The following is a 27,798-nucleotide window of genomic DNA, read 5'->3' as shown; positions in this document are numbered from 1 at the left end:
GACAGAAGACAAATGCAGGCTCCGAGCTGGCCTCGAACTCATGACCTCTTAGTGATTTGTTGCAGCTGGCTGCTCACCAGCCTGCGCCACGGCCTGGGCCCATTAATCCAATACAACACTGGAAGCCTCCTGTGCTGCTGCTGCCAGGGCATGCACTTGTTCAACTTTTATAGCGGAGCCCCGATGGAAGTAGCGCTACATCGTGGGTTGGGAGCGAGTGGGCTCCACTGCAAAAGTAAAGATGAATCAGTACATGTCACCGAAAAGTATCCCGTCTTATGAAGTTGTTAGAGATTCCTTGGAAGTACATCTCTCTAGAGATCTCTAGGTCTTCCAGAGTGGCTTGATGAATCTCTGCCAGATGCTGAGCAAAGACGCATGCCAGAAGACCTAGAGATTCCTAGAGAGATGTTCTCTCACATAAAAATACACTTTTTTCATTTTTTTGTTTTTGGTTGGGGCCCTGTGTTCCTAAGCCCAGCACATATGGAGGGCTGTATTCGTTTTTGAATCAAGAATACAACTATAACGCAACTAAGTTCAGCATAAAACTCTGCACCATGCTGGTCTCTTTATAAAAAGGTATATATGACACATCTGTGCTGAAAAGCGAACTACAGAAGGCAATTTAAAAATATAATAGAGACTAATTTAAATTTAAAAAAATTAAATAACTACAATTGGAAATTATGAACAAATGAGTATTCTAACTAAACTATAATGGATAGGCTTTCAGGTCAGGTACCTGGCCTCTCCCCACCCACACTTTCCATTTGCCATCATTGCTGAATCACTCTTCTGGTGACAAATCATCCAGAGCTATTACAGTGATCCCACTGTTTCATTCAAAGGAAAAAGGCAAGACAGTAATTATGTTTGCTGCTTGTTTCTCATGGTGGTGGGTGGGAGAGGCAACTATCATTCTCCTCTATCAAAAGAGAAAGAAAACAAGTATTTTAATCGCTGTAGCCATGGCAAAAACCTGAAAAAAGTTATGGTTGTTGTCATGCTCAGTGTACTCCTTTGCAAAATGAAGCAACCATAACATTCATCTCTTGCTCTCTATAGCCCTGTTTCATCTTCACTCTTTGCCTCTCTGAAGAAGTCTGCATCTCTCCTTTCTTGCTCTAACTCTATGGCAACGTAAAAGCTCCAGCACTGATTTTCAATGTCCCAGCCAAGTCTTTTGACACAGTGGCGACCGAGATACCCAGCCACCGTTAACAACAGCCCAATACATAGTTCACATCTTTCTTTTCCCTCCTACTTACACAGAGTACAAATCCTTTTGTGATTCTTGGCCCAAAGAGTTGTGCCAAGGACTGAGCCATGCTTTCTCAAGCATAGCAAGTTCTGTATAATGGACCCCATTGTTCATGAAAAGTGACTAAGTCATTTTAGGGAGAAAAGCGAGGAGTGGGGTGAGGGGTAGTAGCATTTTAGAATGCTACCAAGGAACACAAGGGAATTTTGTTTAGCACATTTCCACAGGCTTTACTGAAGTTACAATATTATTTTATCCACCCAAAGAATGTAATCTATGAAGATATAATAGATTTCATATACACAAGGAATGTTCAAGTGTACAACTGTTTTACATCAGATGCTGCAATAATACAGTTTTCCAGGCACTGAAATAATATTTTTTTACAACTGCTGATATAAATGCTATGCTTTTATTCTATATCCCTATAGAACTGAATGTATAAACAAAAATGACAGCAAAGCAGATTAAAGTTAATGAAACTAAACCCAAGATTGTTTTGTTGACTCTGTTATTAATGGCTTGATCTTGGAAAGAAAAAGAAATTTCAATGTGATATGCTGCTGTGCTTGTACAACTATCTCTAGCAATGAGCACCACACTCTTGGATTTATACTGGAACCAGTACAGCTGCAGCAAACCAGTACAGCTGCAGCAAAAGCATAAATCTCCCCACAAAACAGCAAAGTAGTGTCAGGTAAAGCACTTTGAGATACTGTTTCTCACTCCTGCTACTACAGTTATATCTTGGCTTTATTATCTGCAGTTTTTCAGGACCATTCAAGCTACAGATGCTGATAAAACTGCATGCCAGCCTCTGGTTGCAGTGTCAGAGGCTTCTCTCACTAATGATAGTCCTTATACATCTCCAACTTTTTGGAAGGGGGGGAAATGCTACAGAATAACTGCACCGTTTTTTTAAATGTGTTGAGCTACTTTAGTAGTAGTAGTAGTAGTAGTAGTAGTAGCTACACACATACACTGTAGCCAACATCAGTGATGCTCAGTGGTCTGCATACAATTTCTAAGCTATTTCAACTATAAAAAATTATATGTGAGTTTTGCCCTCTTCAACTTGAAATCTGGCTGCCAAGTAGAACATTCTGAGTGTCATAAATAACCGGCAAGGAAGAAGAATAGAGATGCAGAGTAATGTGCCAACTTGTTTTCTTGCCTTGAAAATATTTAACATGTGAGAACGCCTTGGCTGTGCTTACGGACTTTGGTTGCTTGTTTACAAAGGACTATTGCCAGGCTAAAGCATGCTTGTTCCTTGTCTCAGGAGGAGAGGAAAACATGATAGCGATGTGTTCCTTGTAGGGGAAGGGCAATGCAATCATAGTGGGTTACATGCAAAACATACAAGGGTCCCATGTGGCTATATTATGGCCTCTGAAATGTCTCACCTTGGATGAGGCAAAAGGGGCACCAGACAGAAAGGAACTGTGCCTCTCTACCCCATTTTGAACTTGTATATGTGATGAAACATGGGCCACAAGCACAGCTGCAGCACACCATCCCACTCATTTGTCCTCCGCTTTTGGCTTTCTTTCAAGCAGCATTTCCTATGGAAACGGAACTGGCTGCTAGTTAACACTGGGAAGGAAACCTTTTATCAGGGAAACTGATAATTAACTCTGTGAGTCTGTTTTGCAGTGATGCTGGGGACTGGGGCAAGGTGGGTAGAAGAGGAGGTGATCAAGTTTTCTTGACATAACACATTGATTGCAATTGTGCTTTAACGTCAAGCCAAGATACCGATGAAGAGGGTCAGGGACCTGAACATTTATATTTACAAGAAATTGACCAGCTTACGATGGTGGTTGTTAGCCTCTATCAAATTTTGCCTTAAATTATTCTTTGCCTAGGTCTCATCCAACTGCAAGAAAGGATACCACACTTACATTCCTTTTTTAAATTAACAAAGCTTCACATATATTCACAGATATAAGTGTGAACTAGTATTCAAATAGCACAGCATATCATCACCCATACAATTTGCAGGTACAATTGCACACTGTATTTAACAGTATTATTCTATAAATATATAGCTAGATTATAATATTCAGTACTTCAGGGGAAGCTGCAATACTGCTACTTCATCCCAAACCACCATGTAACATACAAATCCCAAAAACCAAGTAGGAACCTCCACACTACATGCACTTTCTGTGACAATCATTTTATCCACACCACAAAAAATAACTGAACAGGGCTTCCATAGTCATGAATGCACTAGACCTGAGATATAGTTAATATTGAGGAAGTGAAGCACATTGTTTATATTCTGCAACAGACGATATTGCACATGATAAGTCATCTTCTGTATCCATGCATAAAATTTACAGATCAAATTAAAAGTTATAGGGCATACAAGGCACATCCATAGTGTGGAATGGCGAAGATCAAGAAGAGAAATCTATAGAAACAACAGGGTATGTCTAACCATGCTAAAAATGACATTAATTAGAGACAGTCTGATAAATGTGAATGAATGTCTTCCATAAGCAAAGCTAACATATCTGTAAAGTAAAATTTGAAATTAAGGGAGCCAGGAAATCAGAAACAGTAGGGACTAGTACCGACTTTTAAGTCCTTTTGAAAAATCTCCCAGACTTGATCAGTACATCAAAATATCACTCAAAATGCTTTGCCAATGTAAGATGTCACATGTTCACTGGGGGCTGGAAAGGGAGGCTGCTCAAAGAAGGGCTACAAAATACCAAAGACTTCAGAGATAATAAAGAAACAGATTTCAACCTCTACTGAAGCTAATAACCAAACTGAGGATTGAATTTCATACTGCCTGTTTACACAAAACAATTTCCGTCACTTTGGTTTCTTTCTCCTTTCTTAGCCTAAGGATAGGTAAGTGAAATCAGGGACAAAGTTTCTGTTACTTTAATGATTAAAGTAGAAGAGAACGGCCTAAATTTCCTGAAGGCACCATAGCCTAACTAACCTTAAAAGCTAAGCATGGTTGGATCTGGTTAGTATTTGGATGAGAGACAGCTATGGAATACCAGGTGCCGTAGGATGCATTTCAGAAGTGGGCAATGGCATTTCTTGCATGATCTTATGGCATTAAGGTGGTCTTCAATTAGTGACTTAAATGAACATGTGTTGTCGAAGGCTTTCATGGCCGGGATCACAGGGCTGTTGTATGTCTTTCAGGCTGTGTGGCCATGTTCCAGAAGTATTCTCTCCTGACGTTTCGTCCACATCTATGGCAGGCATCCTCAGAGGCTGTGTGGCATGCCACACAGCCTCTGAGGATGCCTGCCATAGATGTGGGCGAAACGTCAGGAGAGAATACTTCTGGAACATGGCCACACAGCCTGAAAGACATACAACAACCCTTAAATGTACATGTACACATAGAAGAATTTTAGCAGGTGTTACCTGTCACCTCAATTTCATCTGCTGAACTTCCCTCTTCGACACTATCATTAACAGTATCGGAGCCCTGTCCCTTATTTCACTTGGCAACCCTACCTAATCTGAGTAGGCATGAGAGCAGAGTTAAACACATGCAGTTCATACTGGCATTGAGCTTTCATGTCTCAGTTCCTTAATAATTAGTCCTAAGGAAGAATAACAAAGGGAACATGTTTTCTGCTTGTAGACCTTTTAAAGGCTTACATTTAAGTTATAGATTGAGGTATACTGGAGAACAAACAAACAAACCAGATGACTATAAACTGGTATTTCCCAAAGAATAATATCTAAACAAAAAGCATCGACAGGCATAGTACATGATAGAAAGGCATATACTGAAAAATGTCTTTACCTCTACAACATGAGTTTCTGTGTTAATTATAAAAATCTGTCCACCAGAAGCAGCCCAGATGGTTTCTTCCATGACAAGGAGACTTCTTACTGGAAGAACACCCAACTTCACTACCTTCTGAGGTTCTGAGTTCCACGATCCGTCTTTCAATAAGAAGAGAAAAAAGTTATTAAAATTTAATATATAGCTCTCTGTGTGTAAATAATGACACGGCGTGCTTTTATCTGCACTAGTAGAGTTTTTCTTGCCCCAAAACTGCTGTTTTCTTTACTCAGCCTCCTCTCAAACTGGCTGTGATACCTTTTTGTGCTGCTTGAGAAATCTGTTTTACTACAGCAGTGGTTCCCAACCTTTGGGCCTCCAGGTGTTTTGGACATCAATTCCCAGAAATCCCAGGAGCAGAAGTCCATAACACCTGGATGCCCAAAGGTTGGGAACCACTGTACTAGAGACTGTACAAAGGTGGGTTGGGACAGGGACTGAATATATGCAGCCAAGTCAACAATAGTTCCACTGCAGTATTTTTGTAACCTTGAATATGTTGCCTACCCAGCTACATTACAATGGAAACAACGTGAAAGCATTCCCTTAAAACCACTGGAAGGGGAGTCTCTGAATTACAATATAAATTGGATATCATGTGCCAAACCTCTAATACTAATGCCCAATTTGCCTAGAGAATGAAATTGGCCTTCCTTCCTTTGAATATTTGGCAGCTTCCTTAGCACAACTCCAGTGGTATAGAAAAAAAGCCACTCACATACAATATAGATTAATTCTTTGATATTTCTTGTAGATTTTTCTTATAAACCTTAATTAAATGTAATAATTCCCCTGTCTTCCATCTGCATAGGGGTTCTCTCTCTTCTTCTTTAATATAGTGACCATTCTTTTTGATAGCTCCTTTTTACTCTTTCTGTGTAGCACCACTGGTATTTCAACTGTGCTGACAACATAACTTTGTGGCTGAAACTTGATAAGTTGAGCAATGGATTATAAACCTTGGTGTATCATATTATCATGAACAGAGAGTGCTGACAAGTGGCTTTCTTTTAATGGCAGTACAGCGAGATTGACAATGCACAAAAGTATTAAAGATAAGATCTAGGCATGACAATCAGTTAGATCTAACCATTTTTGTTCTTCCAAAAATGCAAAAATTGTCACTTGTAATAAAAACTTAGTCTCCCAATGAATTGGTCGCATTTTCAGATCAAGAATGACTGGAGCAATACCCCAGTTTAAATGCCATATATATAGTTAAAGCAGGAGTCATAAGCAGAATCTTTTCCTCACTGAAAGTGACCAAGATGTTCATTCTTCTCATCTGTTTGCTGGGCAGGGAACTAAGGTCCGTTGAAAGCTTTATTTCTCCTTACAGTTTAGGAATAACTAAACTAAACAATAAAACTGGATGGACATATAAAGGGCACTACATACCCACTAGGCAATCTGCATTTCAATTTTTACAAATTCTGCTTATATTTGTACACAAAGGTAACCCCAGGAACCTTTGGTGATCTGGATGAAGTGACCAAACTACAGAACTAAGCAACACAATTCTGATTCTCCAGCCATAATTTATGTTGAATTCTCTGTTCTACTCCTTTTCAGATTTGACTGATTAGTACGGCAAAATAGATCACTCAATAAAATGCTTCTTTCAGGAATGATTAGAAGAGGTTGAGCCTTAATAATACAGCAGTTTCTTGTCATGATGGCTGCATATTACCTCTCCCAAGCAATATTTTTCTCAGTGCTTCTAGGGAATCGACATAAAATGCAGCTGTAATGTTCATGCCTTGATATGAGCTTTTTATTGGTTGTTGTGCCATGGGAAACCTGTGCTGAGGATTGTGCATCTGTTCAGTCAGGCATACTAATAGAGGGGATATAGTTAAAGAGGGCAACAATTGCTGTGTGACTTTTTACTCATGGCAAAACCAACTGGGCAAACATGTTCAGACGACTACCTTTTCATATTGACTGAGAAAATATAACCAGAGGCAAAACAGAAGTTTCACGTAATGACACGATGGGATTCTGGCCTTTCTGACATAGCTTATAATCACTACTTTGCTGTAATTGTGCCTATTTTTTCTTTCGTATAAAAAGAATGTGCAGTAATTGCAGCCACCTCACTGGCCAAAACAGAAACTGATCCTTCTCTCACGTGTGCTTTATCCCCTCATATGTGCATATACAACAGCCTGCCACATTTGTGGCTTTGATAATTTAAATAGATTTAAAATGTTCAATTTAGGAATCTCTAGATCCTCCATCATTATTCTATTATTAACCTCCTCCACTCGTGCTGGAGGACCAAGGTATTTCTAAAGAGAACACCTATCTAGCAATCTCCTCCAATGTGATTCGATATTTAGTTTCCAGCTGAAGTTGACCACAGAATCACCCAGGAAGACTGAGAAATTCCTAGAAAGTTGTTCTCTCAGGTAAGAAAAATATAGCAATTTCTTTATTCATGATTTTTCACTTTCGTGAGGGACTTGTACACCTAACCCAAGCAAATGCGGAAGGCTGACTGTAGGCACATGTGCCAATATGTTGATGTAAAGAGTTCCAAGAGTTGGGTGAATTCCAACTATCTTTACATAATAGAGGCATGTTCTCCTCAGATGTGACATAAGTTTTATGATCTCAAGGCAACATCCAAGTAGGCTATCTCTGTTGTTCAAACTGTCTATCAATGAGAGTACTCTAAAAAGAAAGCAAAAAATAAAATTTATTTTTATTCATTATTATTAATAATATGAATGCAGAAAAAGGAAAAGCAGAGCACCAAATCCAATGTAGCCAAAATAATCCCCAAAAGGGCAATATTCAGGACACTGCACATTATTTCCGTACCTTCCAGTTTTGTGTAGATGGCAATGTTCCCATTGACAAGGCCAGCAAACAAGTGGGGCGTTTTGTACACTAGGCTCATGATAGTAGACTTTTCTGGAGTGAAGAAATGTTGAAGTCGGACTTTCTTTGAGCCTTGGCTACTTTTGTAAACAGAAATGCTGTTTAAAATATAAAAGAGAGGTGAGAAGCCCTTTAGTACATGTTCATCTTCAAAGTGGTATGATATTCCCTAGATGGATTTTAAAAAGAGGAGAAATACTAACATGAAATATTACAGATAAAAGAGCCAAACAAAAAATTACAAGAAGCGCTGCATTGCTACTCCAATGCGTCACTTTAGTCTCTCTTGCATAATCTAATCTGTGATGTGACCCCACTGCATTTTTCACCTTCCTGGCTGCGCACTGAGGAAGGAGACATAATGGTGTCATACCATATGTTGCTCATGTACAATGTTTCAAGAAAGAAACTACAATGACATGGAATGGTGGCAGAATGGTGCTTCTTATAACATTTTATGTGGTTCTTATATGAACATGTTTGGGCCCACGCTTATACTTACATTAGAACCATTTACAAAAACGGGACTTACAATGTTGTTAGGAAAGTAGAATTGAAATGGTATAATTGGTTTTGTTACTGCTTGAAGGACATAAAATACAATATGAATCATGGGGATATATTCCAGAATGTGCATTGTAAACAGAAATATGTGGAAAATAGCAAACCTTATTGAAACAAATGACTTCTGCTCAAATTTACCATACTCAAGCTGCAGGGAATATAAAATTCCTAGAGAAGTAACTTCTCTAGAAATTTAGTAGGTCCTTCAATGTAGCTCTATGATAACTTTTGGAGGAAGCATACCATAAAATCACCTGGAGGACTTAGGAAATTCCTGAAGATGATATATCTTGTTAGATGGTAGGTAGGCAAAACCACAGGTTCCAGTCTCATGCATACAGGACCCGTACTGCACTCAGTAATGTAAAAATGAAGCATTTTGTTTACTGTGTAGCAAAAGTGAAATAAAGATTGACACTTTAGGTTTAATTTAGGCTCCACTGATGTCAGTGGTCTAAGTATCACTTAGTCTGTATTCAGCCCATAGGCATTTCTCAGCACTATTACTTTGTGCCACAGAGACTAAAATACATGTTATATTAAATATACTGTATGTAATAGGTGTGTGGGGTCTGACCTGGATCTGAACCACTGCATGCAAATAGAAGAAGTTTAATCCTTCATGCAAGCCAGTTTTTCTTTGAATTCATTCTCCACTCATTCAGAGGCTAAATGTGCGTGCATAGAAACCACATTAGCGATAATGTGCATAAATTTAGCGGGAAACACTGGGAAATGTAGGGGGAGGGATGGATAAAACACTGATGTGCTTGCCTGAAAGGAAAAGAAAGCTTGGAAGAGCTTCAAAGTTTGTATTCAATGTGGCATATAATTAGGTATCAATAAAGTTTACATGCCAGCTTTTGTTAGATCTTTGAAAAATAAATAATTTAAACTACAACTTCCAGAATCCCCCTCACCAACATAGCTAAAAGGTGTTGGGAGTGACAGCCCCACTCCAAAATAATTTTTCCCAGCAATTGCTTTTGTCTAGTATGATTATAAATGCTCTTTAACCATCACTTTGCTGCCCCTCCACCCCTAGTTCTAGCACATCAGCCAGAGTATTTCAAATTAAGAGCTTTAATGTACCCGTCCAATATTTACTATCCATGGAAGACATTCACCCATATTACAATATCCAATTTCAAAAAGTCAAATCAAAGCACATGCTTGTTCCAGCAAAAACATTTCAATGGTTCTCTCATTCATGATGAAAATAAGTGAAAGTTTGATTCCTGGCCATAAGCATTTGCACTTTCATAAATGTCTTCTTGAAAAATTGTTGCCACAGTACCAACAAACTGCCTGATAAAATGTTTATGCAGCTGATTAAACATCTAATTCTAAGCACAGAAATTAGGCTAGTAGTCTTATCTTGGCTCTAAATGGGTTTAGAATCAGGCTATCAGTAAATATCTTATTACGATGCAATATCCCAAAGCCTAAATCACTCTCTCATACAGCTTAGGCTTTTAAATAAATGCCCTCACCCCTTTCCTGACTCCAAAGCAGTTGCAACTATGAAGCTCAATGATGTACTCTGATGAAAGGTTGTGTGTCTTAAGGAGCTCAAAATGAGCTTATGGGCTATAAAATAAGTTGGAGCAAAATCTAATTCCAATAAGGTAAAGGTAAAGGTTTTCCCCTGAGATTAAGTCTAGTTGTGTCTGACTCTGGAGGTTGATGCTCATCTCCATTTCTAAGCCAAAGAGCCAGCATTGTCCATAGACACCACCAAGATCATGTGCATGGAGCGCTATTACCTTCCCACTGGAGCAGTACCTATTGATCTACTCACATTTTCATATTTTTGAACTGCTACTTTGGCAGAAGCTGGGGCGAAAAGCAGGGGCTCATCCCGCTCCCCTGATTCTAACCACTGACCTTTCCAGTGATTTAACCCGCTGTGACACCAAGGACTCTCAAGTATCCCTTAATTAGTATTAATCAGAATTATTCACATTTAACTAAAAGTGCAACCTACAGCAGTTCTTTGACTACATTAAGGAATGAATAGGTTTCCACATTTATTCCAATATTTTACACTGATTTCAACACAGAAATAAGGAAATGGAATATTTGAATCTCCTGAACTAGAAAAATCTATGAGCAGTGCAGAAACTATTTGCATTTTTACATATGTATGTGTGAACACAGCGTATGTGTTTGTGTCAAATATGTATTCTTTCCACCTATTCTCTCTTTATCCTGTAAAGCTAAATAAATAACAGTAAAGCAGAAACAGGAAAGTCACCTTCCTTCTTCCATGCCCAAACAAATTGTAGGCACACTGGAGTGTTTTGTGGACGTATCTTCTGTCTCCAGAGGCACACTGGGCTCTTTCTGTTTCTCCTCTTCTGGAATGTAGACCATGCACAGAATTCTTGACTCCACATTGAAGCATTCAATGACTTTTGGACTGGAGTTTTGAAACGAAACAATGGCAATCTGGCCCATTTGATTAGTACAACTGCCAATCTAAATTAGGAAGAAAAGATTAATGTTCTTCTGTAAGGAAGATCTTTGTAAACAATAATGCTGGGATGGTAAAATTAATCAAAGCTAATTTGATCAAGGTCTCTGTAATTCAGTGAAACATTTTTCTGTCAACTAAATGTCATAACAAGATAATGACACTTGATGCCTATTGTAAACAAATGAAATTACTGGGGGAAAGTGGTTTAAAAAAAGAAAAAAAGGAAATCCTAATAAGGAAGCTGTAAATGTCATTGTTCTATGTTCCTTTGAGGGCTTCAACTGCATAAGGTACTACAAATATAAATATGTACTGAGTGATATAAGAAGCTTTGTTTGTTAAGCCTCCAGATCTAAAAATAGTTTCATTATAGTTGCTTTTGACCATGAGAGTAATTACAAAGGAACAACAATCAGAACAAACAGCTTGGGTATTTGTGTGCCTTAGGCACCTTCTAGGAAGGCACACAAATATTACGATCAAGGCATGTGGCCAAGATAATTTTCCATTTCAAACAATAATTTCCTCTGTTCTGTTCCAACAATAAATGCCACAAATGCTTACAACTGGTTGGGAGAAGAAACATTTGGCATTAAAAGGGAGATTGCAAGAATTAATGGTAGTAAGTCTCACCTCTCTCATTTCAAAACCACAGGACCCACTCTGCATGAACCAGCACTCCTAGCAACTAAAACCCACTCCTTTTGTCCATCAAGAGACATGCCATGAGATGATGGAGATTTAAGATCAGATATGATTTATATATCCATATTTTGTCTTGGGGGAGTGTCACAATCTGGATATGGATTGGATGTCTCATGTTTTGGTATCTCATTTCACTTTTCCACTTTAACTACATCATATTCTACATTTCTCATGGTAAAACTTATATTATTTTCTGCTCCACAAAGTGCAAAAAGAGATTTGGATGGGAGCTGGTCTTATCACAATGAAATATAGGAAAGGAAGTTAAAATACTATTCATGTGTCAACCATCATCTCTTCTACTAACTGACATAACACCGAATTACAAAAACAAAACAAAGAGCAAGAAACTTAATTATGTATATACCTATATTTTCTTGAGATTGACCAAAGATCAACCCTTCTGGCTTCAAAAGTGGCACCACTTCTAGAACTTGCTTTTAAAAATTAAAACTCTTACCCACAGAAAACCATGTTCTATAGAGAGAGAATCTGGATCAATTTCTTCACATGAGTATGGTTCCGGATTATAAGCAGCACATTCAACCTTAACACAGAAAACAAGGTTCTATTAATTCATTTATATTTCGAAGAAACTGCAGAATATTTTTTGTATAGTTCATCATTGCCGCTGTCCCAACATTGTTATATCATGAAACTAAGACTGCACTGGGAACTTTACATACCCTCCACCCTTGCTAAATATAATTTAAAAAACTTTTCTTGAACTATTACATTCACAGCTGCTTTTGTCTCTGCACTTCCTGTTCTATACCTTTGGTTATAGCCAGTAAAATATTTTATGCAAGGACGGTGTCACTCCATGTCCAATACAACATTTATTTAGCACATGTTAGCAAAGAGTGTTTAATAATCACATCACACCCTCACAAAAGGGATTATCTACATGCAACCATTGAATGCTGATTGTTTCCAAGTTAGTTGAATTGGTCCTGGCAACAGGGGAATTTTTTTTCTAAATCTTATAGCTGCTACATGAGGGACAATTTTAATTTCAACTACAATAAACAAAGTTTGGTCCTCATTAAAGAAAAAAAGACTTGGTTTCATGCTGAGCCTGAATTGTAGTGGTCTCCACAATATTGATCTCAGTGAAAAATATGCTGGTATAACTACCATTAAGTAGATCATATCTAAGCACACTTCAGTCCATGTCTTACATCCTCATCAATTAAAATTAGTGTTATTCACCTTAAATTCTTGTTGCTTGGCCATCATCACAGGCATATGCTTTACAAGGAGAGGATGTTTCTCTTTTTTTATCTGATTCCCATCATCATCTATACAGAACCAACCCAGGAGATTCTCCTCAGCTATAAGAGCAAACAAGTAAACAACTGAGTAAGATGCCTGTATGTAAGCATTTTCTAATATCAGCCTTTATAGGACAAAGTGATAGTCAAACATATAGGCCTTCATAAATAAAATAATGTCTCTTTATGATATTTAGGTGATCTCAAATGTTCATGCATGTATTTGGCTGTGTAAGGGTGAGACAAAAAGCTTAGTATGAGGGAAGTGACAGTGATTGTTCAGGACTGATCTCCAATCATACATTGTTTCAATTTAAGCAGTACTGTACTAGTTATCTAGCGATCTCTATTCCTAGAGATCTCAAAGACCAGGATACAGTGGGGTGCTTCCAATGATAGAAATGCTTTTGTCAGAATAATTGAGAAGGAAATTTCTCATCTCCAGTATGGTCCCTTCTGGTTCACCCTCAAAACCTATGCTGGAGGTTCAAAGTCATGCTCAATGCATCGTTGAAGGGTAGAGTGGTCAAAAGAAATTAGAAGTTTTGAAAGTTACTTCAAAATTTTATTGATATTTATACGGTGTTGAGTATCGTTTCCTGAAGTATCACACAGGTAGGCTTGATCTACAAATATTGCTGGTAGGAACAAAGATTATTGATTTGATTATTTAAACTTGTTGTGTTAGACCATACTATACATGCTGGTTGTGAAAGCTAGACAATGAAAAAACTAATGGGAAGATAATCATCTGTCAGGACCCAGGCTGCAGAGCACCAATAACCATGCGCAGAGACCAGATTCTATCTAATATCTTTATTAAAGAAATATATAAAGTCAATAAAAACAAGAGAAGAATATAGTTCAGAAGCAGACCTTTCAGGAAAGGCCAAATATAGTCCAGGAAAATATTGTCCAATATAAGATATTAGAGTTCAAAGTTATAATCCATTAACCGAAACACACACCTTGCCAAGCAATAGTGTGGGGAGATGACAAGGTCTTATAGTCCATTGAAACTTGACAACAAGGCTAGAACATAAGCTTGATTCTTGGCTGGATCAAAGACTTGAAACGTGGCAACATGAAGCATGAAGCAAGGTCCGTGGCAAAACGTGAGACAAGGCAAGACTTGAAACTAGATCCGGGAAGCAGGGAACAAGGAATACGAAGTCCACACACGGTCTCTCTCTCAAGCTGATCAATTGACTCCGCAAGGTTCCCCTTGTGGCAAAACCCCTATATAGGGTCTTGTTTTCCCGCCAACAGAACACTTTCCCTGGAGAACAAGAAGCGAAACCCAACTCTGTCCAGATGCATGACTCCTTAGACTTTCCCAAGGGAAGCAGACCTAATCAGCTAGTTGTTTGGCAGCGATTCTGAGACTCCGGCGATTAGCCTCCCTGACTCCTCTATCTCTATTATAATTGTCCTTTCGGGAAAACGGGGGAGAATTCTGCCCAAGGCTTGTTTGGTTAACTTCCTGAGGGCAAACATCCTCCAGGTGGCGAGGCTCCGATTCAAGCTGAACCGGTGGAAATCCCATGTTTTCCTCCTCGTCTGCCACAATAGCACTAGGAACGGGACTACAAGGCCCATGAGACATCCCACTATCCCCCCCCCTCAAGGCCCCTCTCCAACATGGGCCCTCTCCTCGAGTCGCGGGGTCGCGGCTTGGCAGGGTAGGCCTGATGGAAGCGGCGAACTAAGTCGGGGGCATGGACCGTGGAAGCGTCTTCCCAAGAGCGTTCTTCGGGGCCAAAACCCACCCAGTCAATGAGATACTGAAGGCGGCGGCGATGAAAGCGAGAATCCAAAATGTCCTGAACCTCGAATTCCTCCTCCCCGTCCACCGAAACAGGGGCGGGGGCCGGCCGGTCCACATCGGGGCGTACCCCATCCGCCGGAAGAAGCAGGGAACGATGAAACACCGGATGAATGCGCATGGAGCGCGGAAGTTGGAGTTTGAAAGTCACGGGGTTAAGTTGCGCCACCACTGGATAGGGACCAATGAAATGGGCATCTAACTTCCGGCAAGGACGGTGGGAGGGCAAAAAGCGAGTGGACAACAGAACCCGATCTCATACCTTGATTTCGGGGCCCGGCTGGCGATGGCCGTCAGCGTGGCGTTTATAGTCCTCCTTGGCTTGATCCAGTTGTTGGTGCAAGAGTTGTTGCACCGCTGAGAGTTCTTGCAGCCAGTCCTCTGCTGCTGGGACTTCTGAAGTTTCAATGACAGAAGGGAAGAAACGTGGATGGAAGCCGTAGTTTGCACAGAACGGGGTTTCTTTAGATGAAGCCTGGACACCATTGTTGTAAGCAAACTCCGATAGAGGTAATAGGGAAGCCCAATTGTCCTGTTGATAGTTTACATAACAGCGAAGCTATTGTTCCAAAGTGGCATTGGTGCGCTCAGTTTGCCCATCTGTTTGGGGATGATGAGCTGAAGATAAACGAGAGTCTATGCCCAATAGTTTCTGTAGTGCTTTCCAGAAACGAGAGGTGAATTGAGATCCACGGTCAGTGACTAAACTCTTGGGCAATCCGTGTAGTCGGAAAACATGTTGGAGGAATGAATCTGCAGTCTCTTTGGCCGTGGGGAGACCATCGCAGGGAATGAAATGGGCCAACTTGGTAAAAAGGTCCACCACCACTAGTATCGTGGTAAATCCAAGGGAGAGTGGTAGGTCAGTGATAAAATCCGCGGAAATTATCTCCCATGGGCGAGATGGAGTAGGAAGGGGATGCAGTAGCCCTGACGGCTTCTCCCTTCTTGTCTTGGAACGCTGACATACAGGGCAGGTATTGACATATTTCTCCACATCCTTGCGGATCTTGGGCCACCAGAAATCTCGTAGGATCAAGTGCATGGTTTTAAAAAGTCCAAAATGCCCCGCTGGCTTGCAGTCATGACACAGATGAAGTGACTTTTCTCTGCCTGGACCTGGAGGGATGTAAACATGATTCCTGTAGCATAGTAGCCCATCCTTAAGTGAGAAAGGGAAATGTAGTCCTTGGCGAATCTGTTCTTGAGCCCAGGCATCTGCCTGCTGACTGGTTCTAAGTTCTTGAGCGCAAAGGGGTTCTGGGTTAGAGGGAGTTGGTTCAATTGAAGTGGATTTGGTGTTTCCCACTGTGAGCGTGGCAAAGTTTTCGGGCTGCAGCAATCGAGATTCGGAGGTCTGTCTGCGTCCTGCAGCATACTCTGGTTTCCGTGATAGAGCATCTGCCTGCTTGGTCTGAGCCGGGGTTACATAATGGATCTGGAAGTCAAAACGTTCAAAGAATAAAGCCCAGCGCTGCTGCCTTTGATTTAGCTTTCGTGCGGTCCTTAGGTGTTCCAAATTTCGATGATCAGTATGAACCTCAATGGGAAATTTGGCCCCTTCTAACCAATGTCTCCAATTTTCAAAAGCTGCCTTTATGGCCAAAAGTTCTTTCTCCTAAATAGTGTAATTTCTCTCTGGGGCTGTTAGTTGACGGGAGTAATAGGCACAAGGATGAAGATGTTCTCCCACTGGTTGCATGAGTATAGCCCCAATTGCCACATCAGAGGCGTCAGCCTGCACAACAAAAGGGGTTTTAGGATCAGGGTGCTGTAGAATTGGCTGGGTCGTGAATAACTTCTTTAGTTGCTGGAACCCTTTCTCTGCTTGCTCCGTCCAGCGGAATGGCTGTTTTCCACGGATGCAGCTGGTGATTGGGTCAGACCAGCGAGCGAAGTCTGGGATGAATTTGCGGTAGTAGTTTGCAAACCCCAAGAAGCGCTGCACTTCCTTCTTGTTGGTTGGCGCCCGCCATTCCAATACTGCTGAAACCTTTGCCGGGTCCATGGAGAGCCCCAGTGGCGAGACGCGGTATCCCAGGAAGTCTACCTCTTGTAGATCAAAGGCGCATTTTTCTAACTTGGCATATAGTCCATGATCTCGCAATCGTTGTAACACCATTCTGACGTGTTGTTCGTGTTCCGATTGTGATCTAGAAAACACCAAAAAATCGTCCAAATATATGATCAAGAACCGATCTAGATAATCCTGGAAGATATCGTTGACAAAATGCTGGAACGTTGCGGGAGCTCTGGATAATCCGTAATTCATGACTAGGGACTCAAATAATCCGAATTTGGTCTGGAAGGCGGTTTTCCATTCGTCCCCTTCTCTGATGCGGACTAGATTGTAAGCCCCCCGGAGATCCAGCTTGGTGTAAACCTTGGCCCCTCGAAGCCGGTCTAATAGGTCTGAGATCAAAGGCAGGGGGTAGCGATTACGCTTCGTGATATTGTTCAATGCTCTATAGTCCACAACCAAGCGTAGGTCCCCTGACTTCTTTTTCACAAACATCACTGGGGAAGCGGCTGGGGATTGCGAGGGTCTGATGAACCCCTTGCGAAGGTTTGACTCTATAAACTCCCTGAGAGCTTCTTGCTCTGGTTCAGTCAGGGAGTAGAGGTGTCCTCGCGGAATCGGGGCACCCTCGACCAAGTCAATGGCACAGTCATAGGGTCTATGTGGGGGTAGTTTCTCGGCTTCCTTTTCATTGAAAACATCCCAAAAGTCCGAATATTTCTTGGGCAAGGTGATGATGGGCTCAGCGTCCGTGGCATGACAGACCTTGGCTACTAGACAATGGTTTTGGCAATAACTTGAGGCAAACTGTAGTTCTCTGTTGGTCCAGGAGATGTTTGGGTCGTGGAGTGTCAGCCATGGAATCCCCAAAATCACAGGGAAGTGGGGAACCTCGGTAACGAAGAAGGAAATTTCTTCCATGTGTTCCCTTATCCACATCCTGGTGGGTTCGGTCCATTGGCTTACTGGACCTGTCTTTAGGGGACGGCCATCTATGGCCTGCACCACCCGGGCATTCTTGAAGTCGTGATATTGTAATCCCAGAGAGTCGGCATACTCTCTATCGATGAAATTGTTTGTTGCCCCTGAGTCTATCATGGCATGAATCATGACGGGTCCCTTTTTCACCGACCACAGCGTAACCACCAGGAGAAATAGGACCCCAGTTTGCGGCTCTTGAGTGGGGTTTTTGACCGGGTTGTCGAGCCTCTCTACGCCCGGTCGTTGGCTTCCCCCGCCGGCTTGGCTCCAGCCGCCGCGGCCGCCTCCGGCTCCGCGGAGGACGCCGCCGCCAGGCGGGCGGTGGGTTTTCTTTTGGCTGGACATTCTCTGGCGAAGTGGCCCCCATTCCCGCAGTACCAACACAGATTCAAACGTTGGCGGCGGGCCTTTTCGGCAACATCTAGTCTGGGGCGCACATTGCCTAACTGCATCGGCTCCTCCTCGCATCCCATGGGGCTTGGGGCTGATGGTGGGGATCTCCATACTGGACGTGGCTGAATACTGGCAGAAGCGGGGGGTTTTACCCCGGCTCTTCCACTCTGGCCTCGGAGCCACTGTTTTTTGTTGGCAAGCAGGACTTCGGCTCGTAAACAATGGTTGATGAGTCTTTCAAGAGTCTCTGGAGGATCCACCTTAGAGATTTCTTCCTGCATCTCGAAGTTAAGGCCCTCACGAAACTGTCCTCTGAGGGCTATATCGTTCCAACTGGTGTTCTGAGCCAGCACCCGGAACTCGGCTATGTACCGGGACAACGGCCTGTCCCCTTGGAAGAGTCGCCGGAGTTTATGGCCGGCCGCCTCCTCGTTGTCTTCGATCCCCCAGGTCTTTCTAAGGTGGTTCATGAAACTTTGCGCGGAGCTTAGGTGCGTGGAACCCGCATCAAACAGCGCCGTCGCCCAATTGGCCGCAGGCCCATCTAGGAGACTGTAGATCCACGCCACTTTGACATCTTCGTGGGGAAATTCGGCTTGGCGGGCTTCTAAGTACGCCTGGCACTGGCGACGGAAAACATGAACCTTGGAGGCTTCTCCAGAAAACTTGGTTGGAAGCGCTAGGGCAGGGAGACGGGCACCGCGTTCCTTCAAGCCCCGTATTTCTCCCTCCTGCGTACGGAGTGTATCTCGGATCCTGTCGAATTCTTCCTGGGAAATGGTGTAGCTGGGTGGTTGGGCTTCCGCCCCGGTCCCTGTAGACATTCTGGCCTTAGGTTAATTGGTGCTTAGGGTGGCGGAGTCAAACTGTCAGGACCCAGGCTGCAGAGCACCAATAACTATGCGCAGAGACCAGATTCTATCTAATATCTTTATTAAAGAAATATATAAAGTCAATAAAAACAAGTGAAGAATATAGTTCAGAAGCAGACCTTTCAGGAAAGGCCAAATATAGTCCAGGAAAATATTGTCCAATATAAGATATTAGAGTTCAAAGTTATAATCCATTAACCGAAACACACACCTTGCCAAGCAATAGTGTGGGGAGATGACAAAGTCTTATAGTCCATTGAAACTTGACAACAAGGCTAGAACATAAGCTTGATTCTTGGCTGGATCAAAGACTTGAAACGTGGCAACATGAAGCAAGGTCCGTGGCAAAACGTGAGACAAGGCAAGACTTGAAACTAGATCCGGGAAGCAGGGAACAAGGAATACGAAGTCCACACACGGTCTCTCTCTCAAGCTGATCAATTGACTCCGCAAGGTTCCCCTTGCGGCAAAACCCCTATATAGGGTCTTGTTTTCCCGCCAACAGAACACTTTCCCTGGAGAACAAGAAGCGAAACCCAACTCTGTCCAGATGCATGACTCCTTAGACTTTCCCAAGGGAAGCAGACCTAATCAGCTAGTTGTTTGGCAGCGATTCTGAGACTCCGGCGATTAGCCTCCCTGACTCCTCTATCTCTATTATAATTGTCCTTTCGGGAAAACGGGGGAGAATTCTGCCCAAGGCTTGTTTGGTTAACTTCCTGAGGGCAAACATCCTCCAGGTGGCGAGGCTCCGATTCAAGCTGAACCGGTGGAAATCCCATGTTTTCCTCCTCGTCTGCCACAATAGCACTAGGAACGGGACTACAAGGCCCATGAGACATCACATCATCTCCTTTGAAATGTGGGGCTGGAGAACTGTTTTACGGATATCTTGAATGGCCATAAGGACACTTAAATAGCTCTGAGAGCAAAGAAAGTCTGAACTCTCCCCAGAAGCCAAAATGACTAAACTGAGACTGATTTAAGATAAGACAACAGGACACATTACGTTAAACAGCAAGGTTCAAACACAGAGTAGAAAAAGAATAATACTCATCACTACATTGATGTATACAGGTAGAGACTTTCTTATCTGTAAAGTTGGGATCAGAAGTTTTTTGGATTTGGAATTTTTGGGGGGGATTTTGGAATACAGTAAACACTGTATCTGAGAAGGATAGATATGTTTCAAGATCTGAAGCGATGGATAATAATGAACCCTATACAGTAGAGTCTCGCTTATCTGACTTAAACTGGCAGGCAGAATGTCAGATAAGTGAAACTGATGGATAATAGGGAGGGTGGCAGAAGAAGGAGCCTTTTCCCCTGTTGCTGGGGATGAGGCTCCTCCTCATCCTCCTTCTCGTCCTCTCCCTCGGCAGGCTGGCTATCGAGGGAGAGGGGGAGGAGGAAGAGAACAAGCGGTGGGAGCAGTGCAGCTTCCAAGAGAGGCTTCCAGGCTTCCACTGCCGCTTCTCCCGGCGATCCTCCTCCTCCTCCTCTTCTCCCTTGGCAGCCTGGCTATTGAGGGAGAGGAGGTGGAGGACAAGCGGTGGGGGCAGTGCAGCCCCCAAGGGAGGGAGGGCTAGAGTGCGCCTACCCGGCCAAGACCTTCTTCCTTCCCCCCTGACCAAAGGTGCCCCTCGCCCTCGAGAGCCTGTCCCTTTCGCCTCCGGTGATCTTGGGTCTTGGGCCCGCCCGCTCAACACTTTGGGGACCAGCTGATTCTCCTTGCTGGGTACCATGGTCTGTGGCGCAGGCAGGCCGGGAGGCGGAGGGAGGGAGAGCTCGTGGGAGTTGGCGTCAGGGCTCGAAGAAGGCAGCATGCTTCCCTTGTTCTTGGTGGCGGCCTCCCTTATCTTCCTCCTTTGCTGCCCACCCGCCCTTCCTTGCTTACTGGCCCACTCACCAGGCTGGTCCCGGTAGCAAGGGCAGAACCAGGACCCAGCCCGGTGAGTGAGTGAAAGAGTGAGCGAGCGAGGGTGGGCGTTGGATAATATGGTGTGTCGGATAAACAGAAGTCAGATAAGCGGAACTCTATTGTACTTTGATTAAACTAGAGCCAAGAGCATATCACAGAATTGTAATAGAAGAGCTAGAGAAGTCTTGTTAAATCGAGTCCTCCTCCCATTCTTCCTCTTTTCTTTCCCTCTTTCCCTTGTGACTAGCCCCTTTTCCCTAAAAGAAGACATGAATTGCAGGAAAAGGTTTTGGGTTTTGGAGCATTTTGGATTTTTGAACAAGAGAAACTCAACCTGTATATCCAGTTCCAAAGGCAAACATCACAATTCTAATAAAAAATTACATTCAAAATGAATCACAAGGCAAAGATCACGGTTCTTTTGACATACAGATGCTTTAAATGTATTAAAAGAAAACCTTACCCAGAGCAAGCTTAGCCATTTGTAAATTTTTGATCCAAGATTGTTTGATGGCAGGAGTAAATGTATTGAATACTGCTGTAAAGAAAGTAGGTCGGCCTGATCTATTTGAAATAAAACAAAGTCAATTCAGGGAAACATGAAGGGTCTTCTGGGTCACAAGCAGAGCACAAAATGAATTATTGTAAACCACATGCAACAGCCTATGTTCTTAGTATTCTCCCCCATGATCTCATAGCACTTTAACTTCCACCTTCTTTACAAGTCTTACTTAGTGCACTTTTGCCCAGTCCATTTTTATGATTCTTTTGCTGTATTTTAACCTGTGTTTTATTAATGTTTGTAATTTTATTTATGTCTTTTAAAATTTTCATTTGCGTTGTTCGGTTCCTGATGTTATTGTACTTTTGTTTTACATCTGTAAGCCGCCCCGAGTCCCCACGGGGAGATGGAGGTGGGATATAAGAATAAAATAATAATAATAATAATAATAATAATAATAATAATAATAATAATAATTAGTATTGAGATGAAAAATAATTTAAAACTGAAAAGCAGAATTATTTGACACCAGGTGGAGGCATCTATCAAGTCTGAAAGATAAAGGAGGAATGAAAGTGCAACTGCCTCTAAGGATATAAAACCAAATATGCTTTCCAATATCTCTCAGAGCAAACAGAAAGCCTTGGTAGTAAATTCATATTCATTATCAGAATAAGAAAGAAAGGTGTGTTCCCATCCCTCCCATGGGTTCACTTTCAAAGAAACCTCAACCATCCCCTGCCTTGGTGGTAGAAATCTGGTTCAAGAGCTGCAAGAGGGGTGGCAGCAAAATCTACTCTTGGTTTTGCTTTCTTGCAGCATTAGCCTTAAGTGTGTTGCTAGATTGGTGCTTACTTGTCCTGCTTTCCAGGAAGCTGAAGTTGAATTCTACAGCGGTCTGCTGCTCTGATTTCATCCTCTTTTCTCAAGATAAGTTTTTGTAAGCCTGAGGTCCAATCATGTGCCACTGACTGATTTAAATTCTAAAAGAAAAGAGAAAAAAACAACAACAAAGGACTTTACATTGCTTTTGATGTATATTTCCAGTTTCATCAAAGATTCACCATCATGGGTGCCAGCTTGGGACACATTCCACTTATTATAGCAAGAGTATTTAAGAGGAAGAGAGTAAGGTGTAGTGATTTGAATGCTGGACTATGACTCTAGAGCAGGCCTGTACAACTTGGCAGAAATTAAATAGACTAACCCTCTTTGGGCCGAAAAGTCTCATTTGCGAAGGAGAAACATTGCTTTGCTATGGATACCTCACAACAACTTCATGGTGAAACTACATTTCTTTCTCATAGGGGAGGGTAATCAACAGCGGGGAGTTGGTGGTTTCTCCCACTGAAGACGACAGAGGCGACCCAGAGGAAAAGAAAAAGGAAGAGCAGCGTAGCCAAGTTTCTCCCTCACAAACCAACAGTGCAGAGTTGGCAGTTTTGCTTCCAGATGAGGAGATGATAGAGGCAAAGAGAAAGGAAGAGCAGCAGAAACAAAAACTGAGACCCTCCTTCTTTACCATCTCTTTCTCCTTCTAAAACAGCCAATCTAATGTTAAATTTTAACATAACTCAAAGTCCATGAGTCCAAGCTTCCTGAATAAAGGTAAAATGTACATTAAAATTTTATCCCCTCTCACTACTGATCATACTGAAACCAACAATCTCCCCAGGCCACGTTTCCAACTGAGCCCAGCACTTCCATTATCCCGACTTTACCTGTCGGTGGTGCCCCCAATATTTGAGATTCCTTTGCACAAGCAAATGGTATGTTGTAAAGGAAGTAGATATTAGCTCCTTCGAACCTATGAATATGTATGCCACAAATAGGATTCCAGTCATTCCCTGAAAATGGGACTATGTGTGCCTTATGGTGTTTCAGAAAAGGTTTCTTGAAAAAGAGACAATGGAGTAATGAAGGATCCTCCAATCAAATAATTTCTACTTGATGGAAATTATTTAAAAAGAGACATATCAAGACTCTTATTAAATGCAACAGTTCCAAATACACTGACTGGCATAAACTCTATGAGATTTAGATTTACATTGCACTGCAGTTTAAATCCAAATACTCTGTGGGTTGCATTGTAAGACAAGTTTAGAATAGATTTACTTTGGTTCATGGAAAGCCCAGAACCTTGAACTCCAATAGGGCTTCAAATTTTTCTTAAATGCAAGCATCAAAAGTCCTTTAAAGCACACATCTATACCTAATGATACCTTAATGAAATTTCAATCATTTTCTGTCAACAACGAGAACAGCAGCTATTCCAGGATCTCCGAAAATAGATATGTATACAACTGTCAAGGTCATACAGTCCCATGTCTTAACTATAAGTATATCAATATTTTTAATTGATTCCCATGGAAATGTAGTTCAAAATATAAGTCAGTTGTTAAAAAAAACCCTTTAGCAAAGTCCTGAACTTATATTTTTACAACTACATTTTAATGAACCTTTGAACAGAATTATGGTTTAACTAAGAATTTCAGTTAAGCTTTTCTTTTAAATTACACTATGTAACAAAATTTGAAAAATGTTCTGTTCCTGGTTTGAAAGTCTTATTTTCTATTTGATTGTGTGGTACTTACTTTAAAAGTAGAAACTTTGTTTTTGTGGCTGCCACAAATGTTGAATTGTTGAGACTCTACGAGATATCCACTGAAAAACTATAGCAAAATGTGCTGCAACAACGTTTTTGCTGTTTAATCACCTTTCCCCATGTTTTTATGATAGAAGCAATTAGGAAATAACATTTATAACCGAGAAACAAAAATCATGTTACATAGTGATTGTCAGCCATTCTGTATCCCATTTTGAGGGAAAGGTGGGATATAAATGGAATAAACAAATGAAAAAAATAACCTTTCTTTAATATTTTCCAGTAAGCATTCCAAAGATTCACATGTTTTATTAATCAACTTATGTACTAATTAATTAATTTTTTGTTGTAATTTGTAAGTTGTTTTTAACTTATGGCAACCCTATCATGTGGTTTTCTTCAGAGGGGATTGGCCATTGACCTCCTCTGAGGCTCAGAGAGTGTGAGTTTTCCAAAACCCATATAATGGGTTTCCACAGAGAATTGACCCTGGTCTCCTAGCATCCTAGCCTAACACTTAAATTGCTATATTACACAGGCTCTCATAAATGTATTAATTTAACATCATAGAGTTTGAAGAGACCTCATGGGCCATCCAATCCAACTCCCTGCCAAGAAGCAGGAAAATCGCATTCAAAGCATCCATGACAGATGGTCATCCAGCCTCTGCTTAAAAGCCTCCAAAGAAGGAGTCTCCATGACAGCCTGAGGCAGAGTTCCAATGCTGAACAGCTCTCACAGTGAGGAAGTTCTTCCTAATGTTCAGGTGGAATCTCCTTTCCTGAAGTTTGAAGCCATTGTTCTGCGTCCTAGTCTCCAGGTCTAGCAGAAAACAAGCTTGCGCCCTCCTCCCTCTGATTTCCCCTCACATATTTATATGTGGTTATCATGCTTCCTTTCAACCTTCTCTTCTGCAGGCTAAACATGCCCAGCTCTTTCAGCCGCTCCTCTTAGGGCTTGTTCTCCAGACCCTTGATCATTTGTCGCCCTCCTCTGGACACTTTCCAGCTTGTCAACATCTCCTTTCAATTGTGGTGCCCAGAACTGGACACAGTATTCCAGGTGTGGTCTGACCAAGGCAAAATAGAGCGGTAGCATTCTGTATATTTGCATTTCAGTTTTTCTGCCTAAGTGAAGTAACATGCATTTGTCCCTGTTCAACTTTATTTTATTAGTTTTGGCCCATCTCTCTAATCTGTTAAGATCGTTTTGAATTCTGCTCCTGTCTTCTGGTGTATTGGCTATCCCTCCCAGTTTGGTGTCATCTGTAAACTTGATGATAATGCCTTCTAGCCCTTCATCTAAGTCATTAATAAAGATGTTGAACAGAACTGGGCCCAGGACGAAACCCTGCTTATGGCACTCCACCCATCACTTCTTTCCAGGATGAAAAAGAAGCACTGGTGAGCACCCTTTGGCTTTGTTCACTTAACCAACTACAGATCCACTTGACCATAGTTTTGCCTAGCCCACATTTGACTAGTTTGCTAGAAGGTCATGGGAAACCTTGTCAAATGCCTTACTGAAATCCAGATGCGTTACATCCATGGCATTCCCTGCATCTACCCAGCTTTTAACTCTATTGAAAAAAGAGATCAAATTTGTCTGGCATGACTTGTTTTTGATAAATCCATGTTGACTATTAGCAATGACCATATTAGTTTCTAAGCGTTTGCACACCACTTCTTTAACGATCTTTTCCAGAATCTTGCCTGGTATCGACATGAGGTTGACCGGACAGTAATTGCTTGGGTCGTCCTTTTTTCCCTTCTTGAAGATAGGGACCACCTTTGCCCTCCTCCAATCTGCTGGGACTTCTCCTGTTCTCCAAGTACTCTCAAAGATGATTACCAGTGGTTCTGAAATAACTTCCGCTAGTTCCTTCAATACTCTTGGATGTAGTTGATCTGGCCCTGGGGACTTTAATTCGTTTAGAATCCAGGTATTCCTGGATGACTTATTTCCCTATTTGGGGTTGGATTTCCCCTAATCCTTTGTCCACTCCATGTTGCTGAGGATGAGGGCAGCTTTATTTTTTTGTGAGTGGAGCCCCCAGATGGCGCAGTGGACTAAGTGACTTGAAGGTTGGGTTGCTGACCTGAAAGCTGCCAGGTTCGAATCCCACCTGGGGAGAGTGCGGATGAGCTCCCTCTATCAGCTCCAGCTCCATGCGGGGACATGAGAGAAGCCTCCCATAAGGATGGTAATAACATCAAAACATCTGGGCGTCCCCTGGGCAACGTCCTTGCAGACGGCCAATTCTCTCACTCCAGAAGCAACTCAAGTTGCTCCTGACACGAAAAAAAAATTGTGAGAAGACTGAGGCAAAGAAGGAATTAAGTACTTCTGCCTTTTCCCTATCTCCTGTCAGCATGACCCCATCTTCTCCTAGCAGAGGCCCTATCGCCTTCTTGTTCTTCCTTTTTCTACCTATGTAAACAAAGCCTAAAGTAAGGGTGATAGTCTATACAGTTCTATTCTAAAGGGGGCAACAAAGAATTTTAAATGCCTCAGGATATGTGAGTAGGAATGTGAACCTTAGTTTTAACTCTATTTTGCTGTAGTCCATTTTTCTCCCAAGATATAATTCTGAAAGGCAAAAGAGAAAAGGGCCTGCGGGTAGTGGGGAAAGGATTCAGTATTCTTCCTGCATAACTTTCTTCAGCACTTTAACTACAACCTTCACAACAGATGGAATTAGGCCATATCCTGTCTACACTGGGTGGCATTTTTCCATGTTGTCATCATGTGTGCATTGTACCCAAAAAGGACACACACACATACAGCAAGCAGCGCTGAACAAAAGTCTTAATTAATGCTTAAATTTTAAGCACTGCTTGAACACTGCCAGACATTCTTGTGGTTGATTAAGTCATAAATGGAGGCCAGGCAACAGAGTGTTCTGTCTTAAAAAAAAATTACCACCAACACATGCTAATTCTATGATCGTATTTTCTTCCCATGCCATTCTAAGCATTTCCGTATCAAATTAGCAGCTAATGGGAAGGTCCTGTTATTATTGCACTGTAACTCAAACATGAAGGCAGTAGAGAAAAACAAGATCAGCAAGGCATCGATAATCTACTTACAACTCTGAAGTTAAACATTTAACAATAAACCAATTAAGGTCTGAACAGATCATGCGTGCTTGCTTGAATACATACTTGTATGAAAGACTACTTCAAGCCACAAGGATATTCAAAATGCCTGGTGGCAGACCTATTATTTCTTACCTGGTAGTTTCCTTTAAGACTCCCTATCAGTTGACTGATTTGGCCAACTACATTCAAATCGTGCAAAAGATTCTGCAAATCATGATAAAGTTGTCCTGGTCCCATATAAAGCTTATCTGAAAAGCATAAAATGTATGCATTTATATACATATGCCATCTAGATGAACACAGCCTCTGTTTGTATTAATGCTGGTCATTAAACAAAGTAAAATATTCATTTATCATTCATTTATTTATTCATTAATTCATTCAACACAGCTTTGTGGCCAAAGAAATGACAACATCCAATCTTTAAAATCATAGGAAGAATTTTGCTCATTCAAATTCACAAAATATAAACCTCAGGTTTGAAGGAGTGCTGCAAAATTCACTCAATTTCCTATCCTCCCATCTTTATTTGGCAGCAACAGAAACAAGACTGAGGTTTCTCAATTGGCTTCTA

The 27,798-nt window shown here is 41.6% G+C and overlaps 1 protein-coding gene across 4 annotated transcripts in view; it reads right to left on the bottom strand.

Annotated features, from left to right (window-relative positions):
- arhgef10 (Rho guanine nucleotide exchange factor 10) overlaps positions 1 to 27,798 on the bottom strand; it is a 161,113-nt gene that overhangs the window by 26,543 nt on the left and 106,772 nt on the right. For all 4 annotated transcript variants that reach the window (XM_062982811.1, XM_062982826.1, XM_062982821.1 and 1 more), the window contains 8 exons: positions 27,357 to 27,472; positions 22,374 to 22,501; positions 21,480 to 21,580; positions 12,943 to 13,064; positions 12,191 to 12,277; positions 10,804 to 11,027; positions 7,923 to 8,080; positions 5,055 to 5,197 (listed from right to left, as the gene is read on the bottom strand). In XM_062982811.1, the coding sequence (XP_062838881.1) occupies positions 5,055 to 5,197; positions 7,923 to 8,080; positions 10,804 to 11,027; positions 12,191 to 12,277; positions 12,943 to 13,064; positions 21,480 to 21,580; positions 22,374 to 22,501; positions 27,357 to 27,472 (1,079 nt within the window). The remainder of the gene's footprint in view (positions 1 to 5,054; positions 5,198 to 7,922; positions 8,081 to 10,803; positions 11,028 to 12,190; positions 12,278 to 12,942; positions 13,065 to 21,479; positions 21,581 to 22,373; positions 22,502 to 27,356; positions 27,473 to 27,798) is intronic.

The sequence above is a fragment of the Anolis carolinensis genome, chromosome 1 (genome assembly GCF_035594765.1).
Source record: "Anolis carolinensis isolate JA03-04 chromosome 1, rAnoCar3.1.pri, whole genome shotgun sequence".
In the NCBI taxonomy this organism is placed as follows: domain Eukaryota; kingdom Metazoa; phylum Chordata; class Lepidosauria; order Squamata; family Dactyloidae; genus Anolis; species Anolis carolinensis.
The sequence above is the reverse complement of the archived record's forward strand: the minus strand, read 5'-3'. Positions and strand labels throughout refer to the sequence as shown.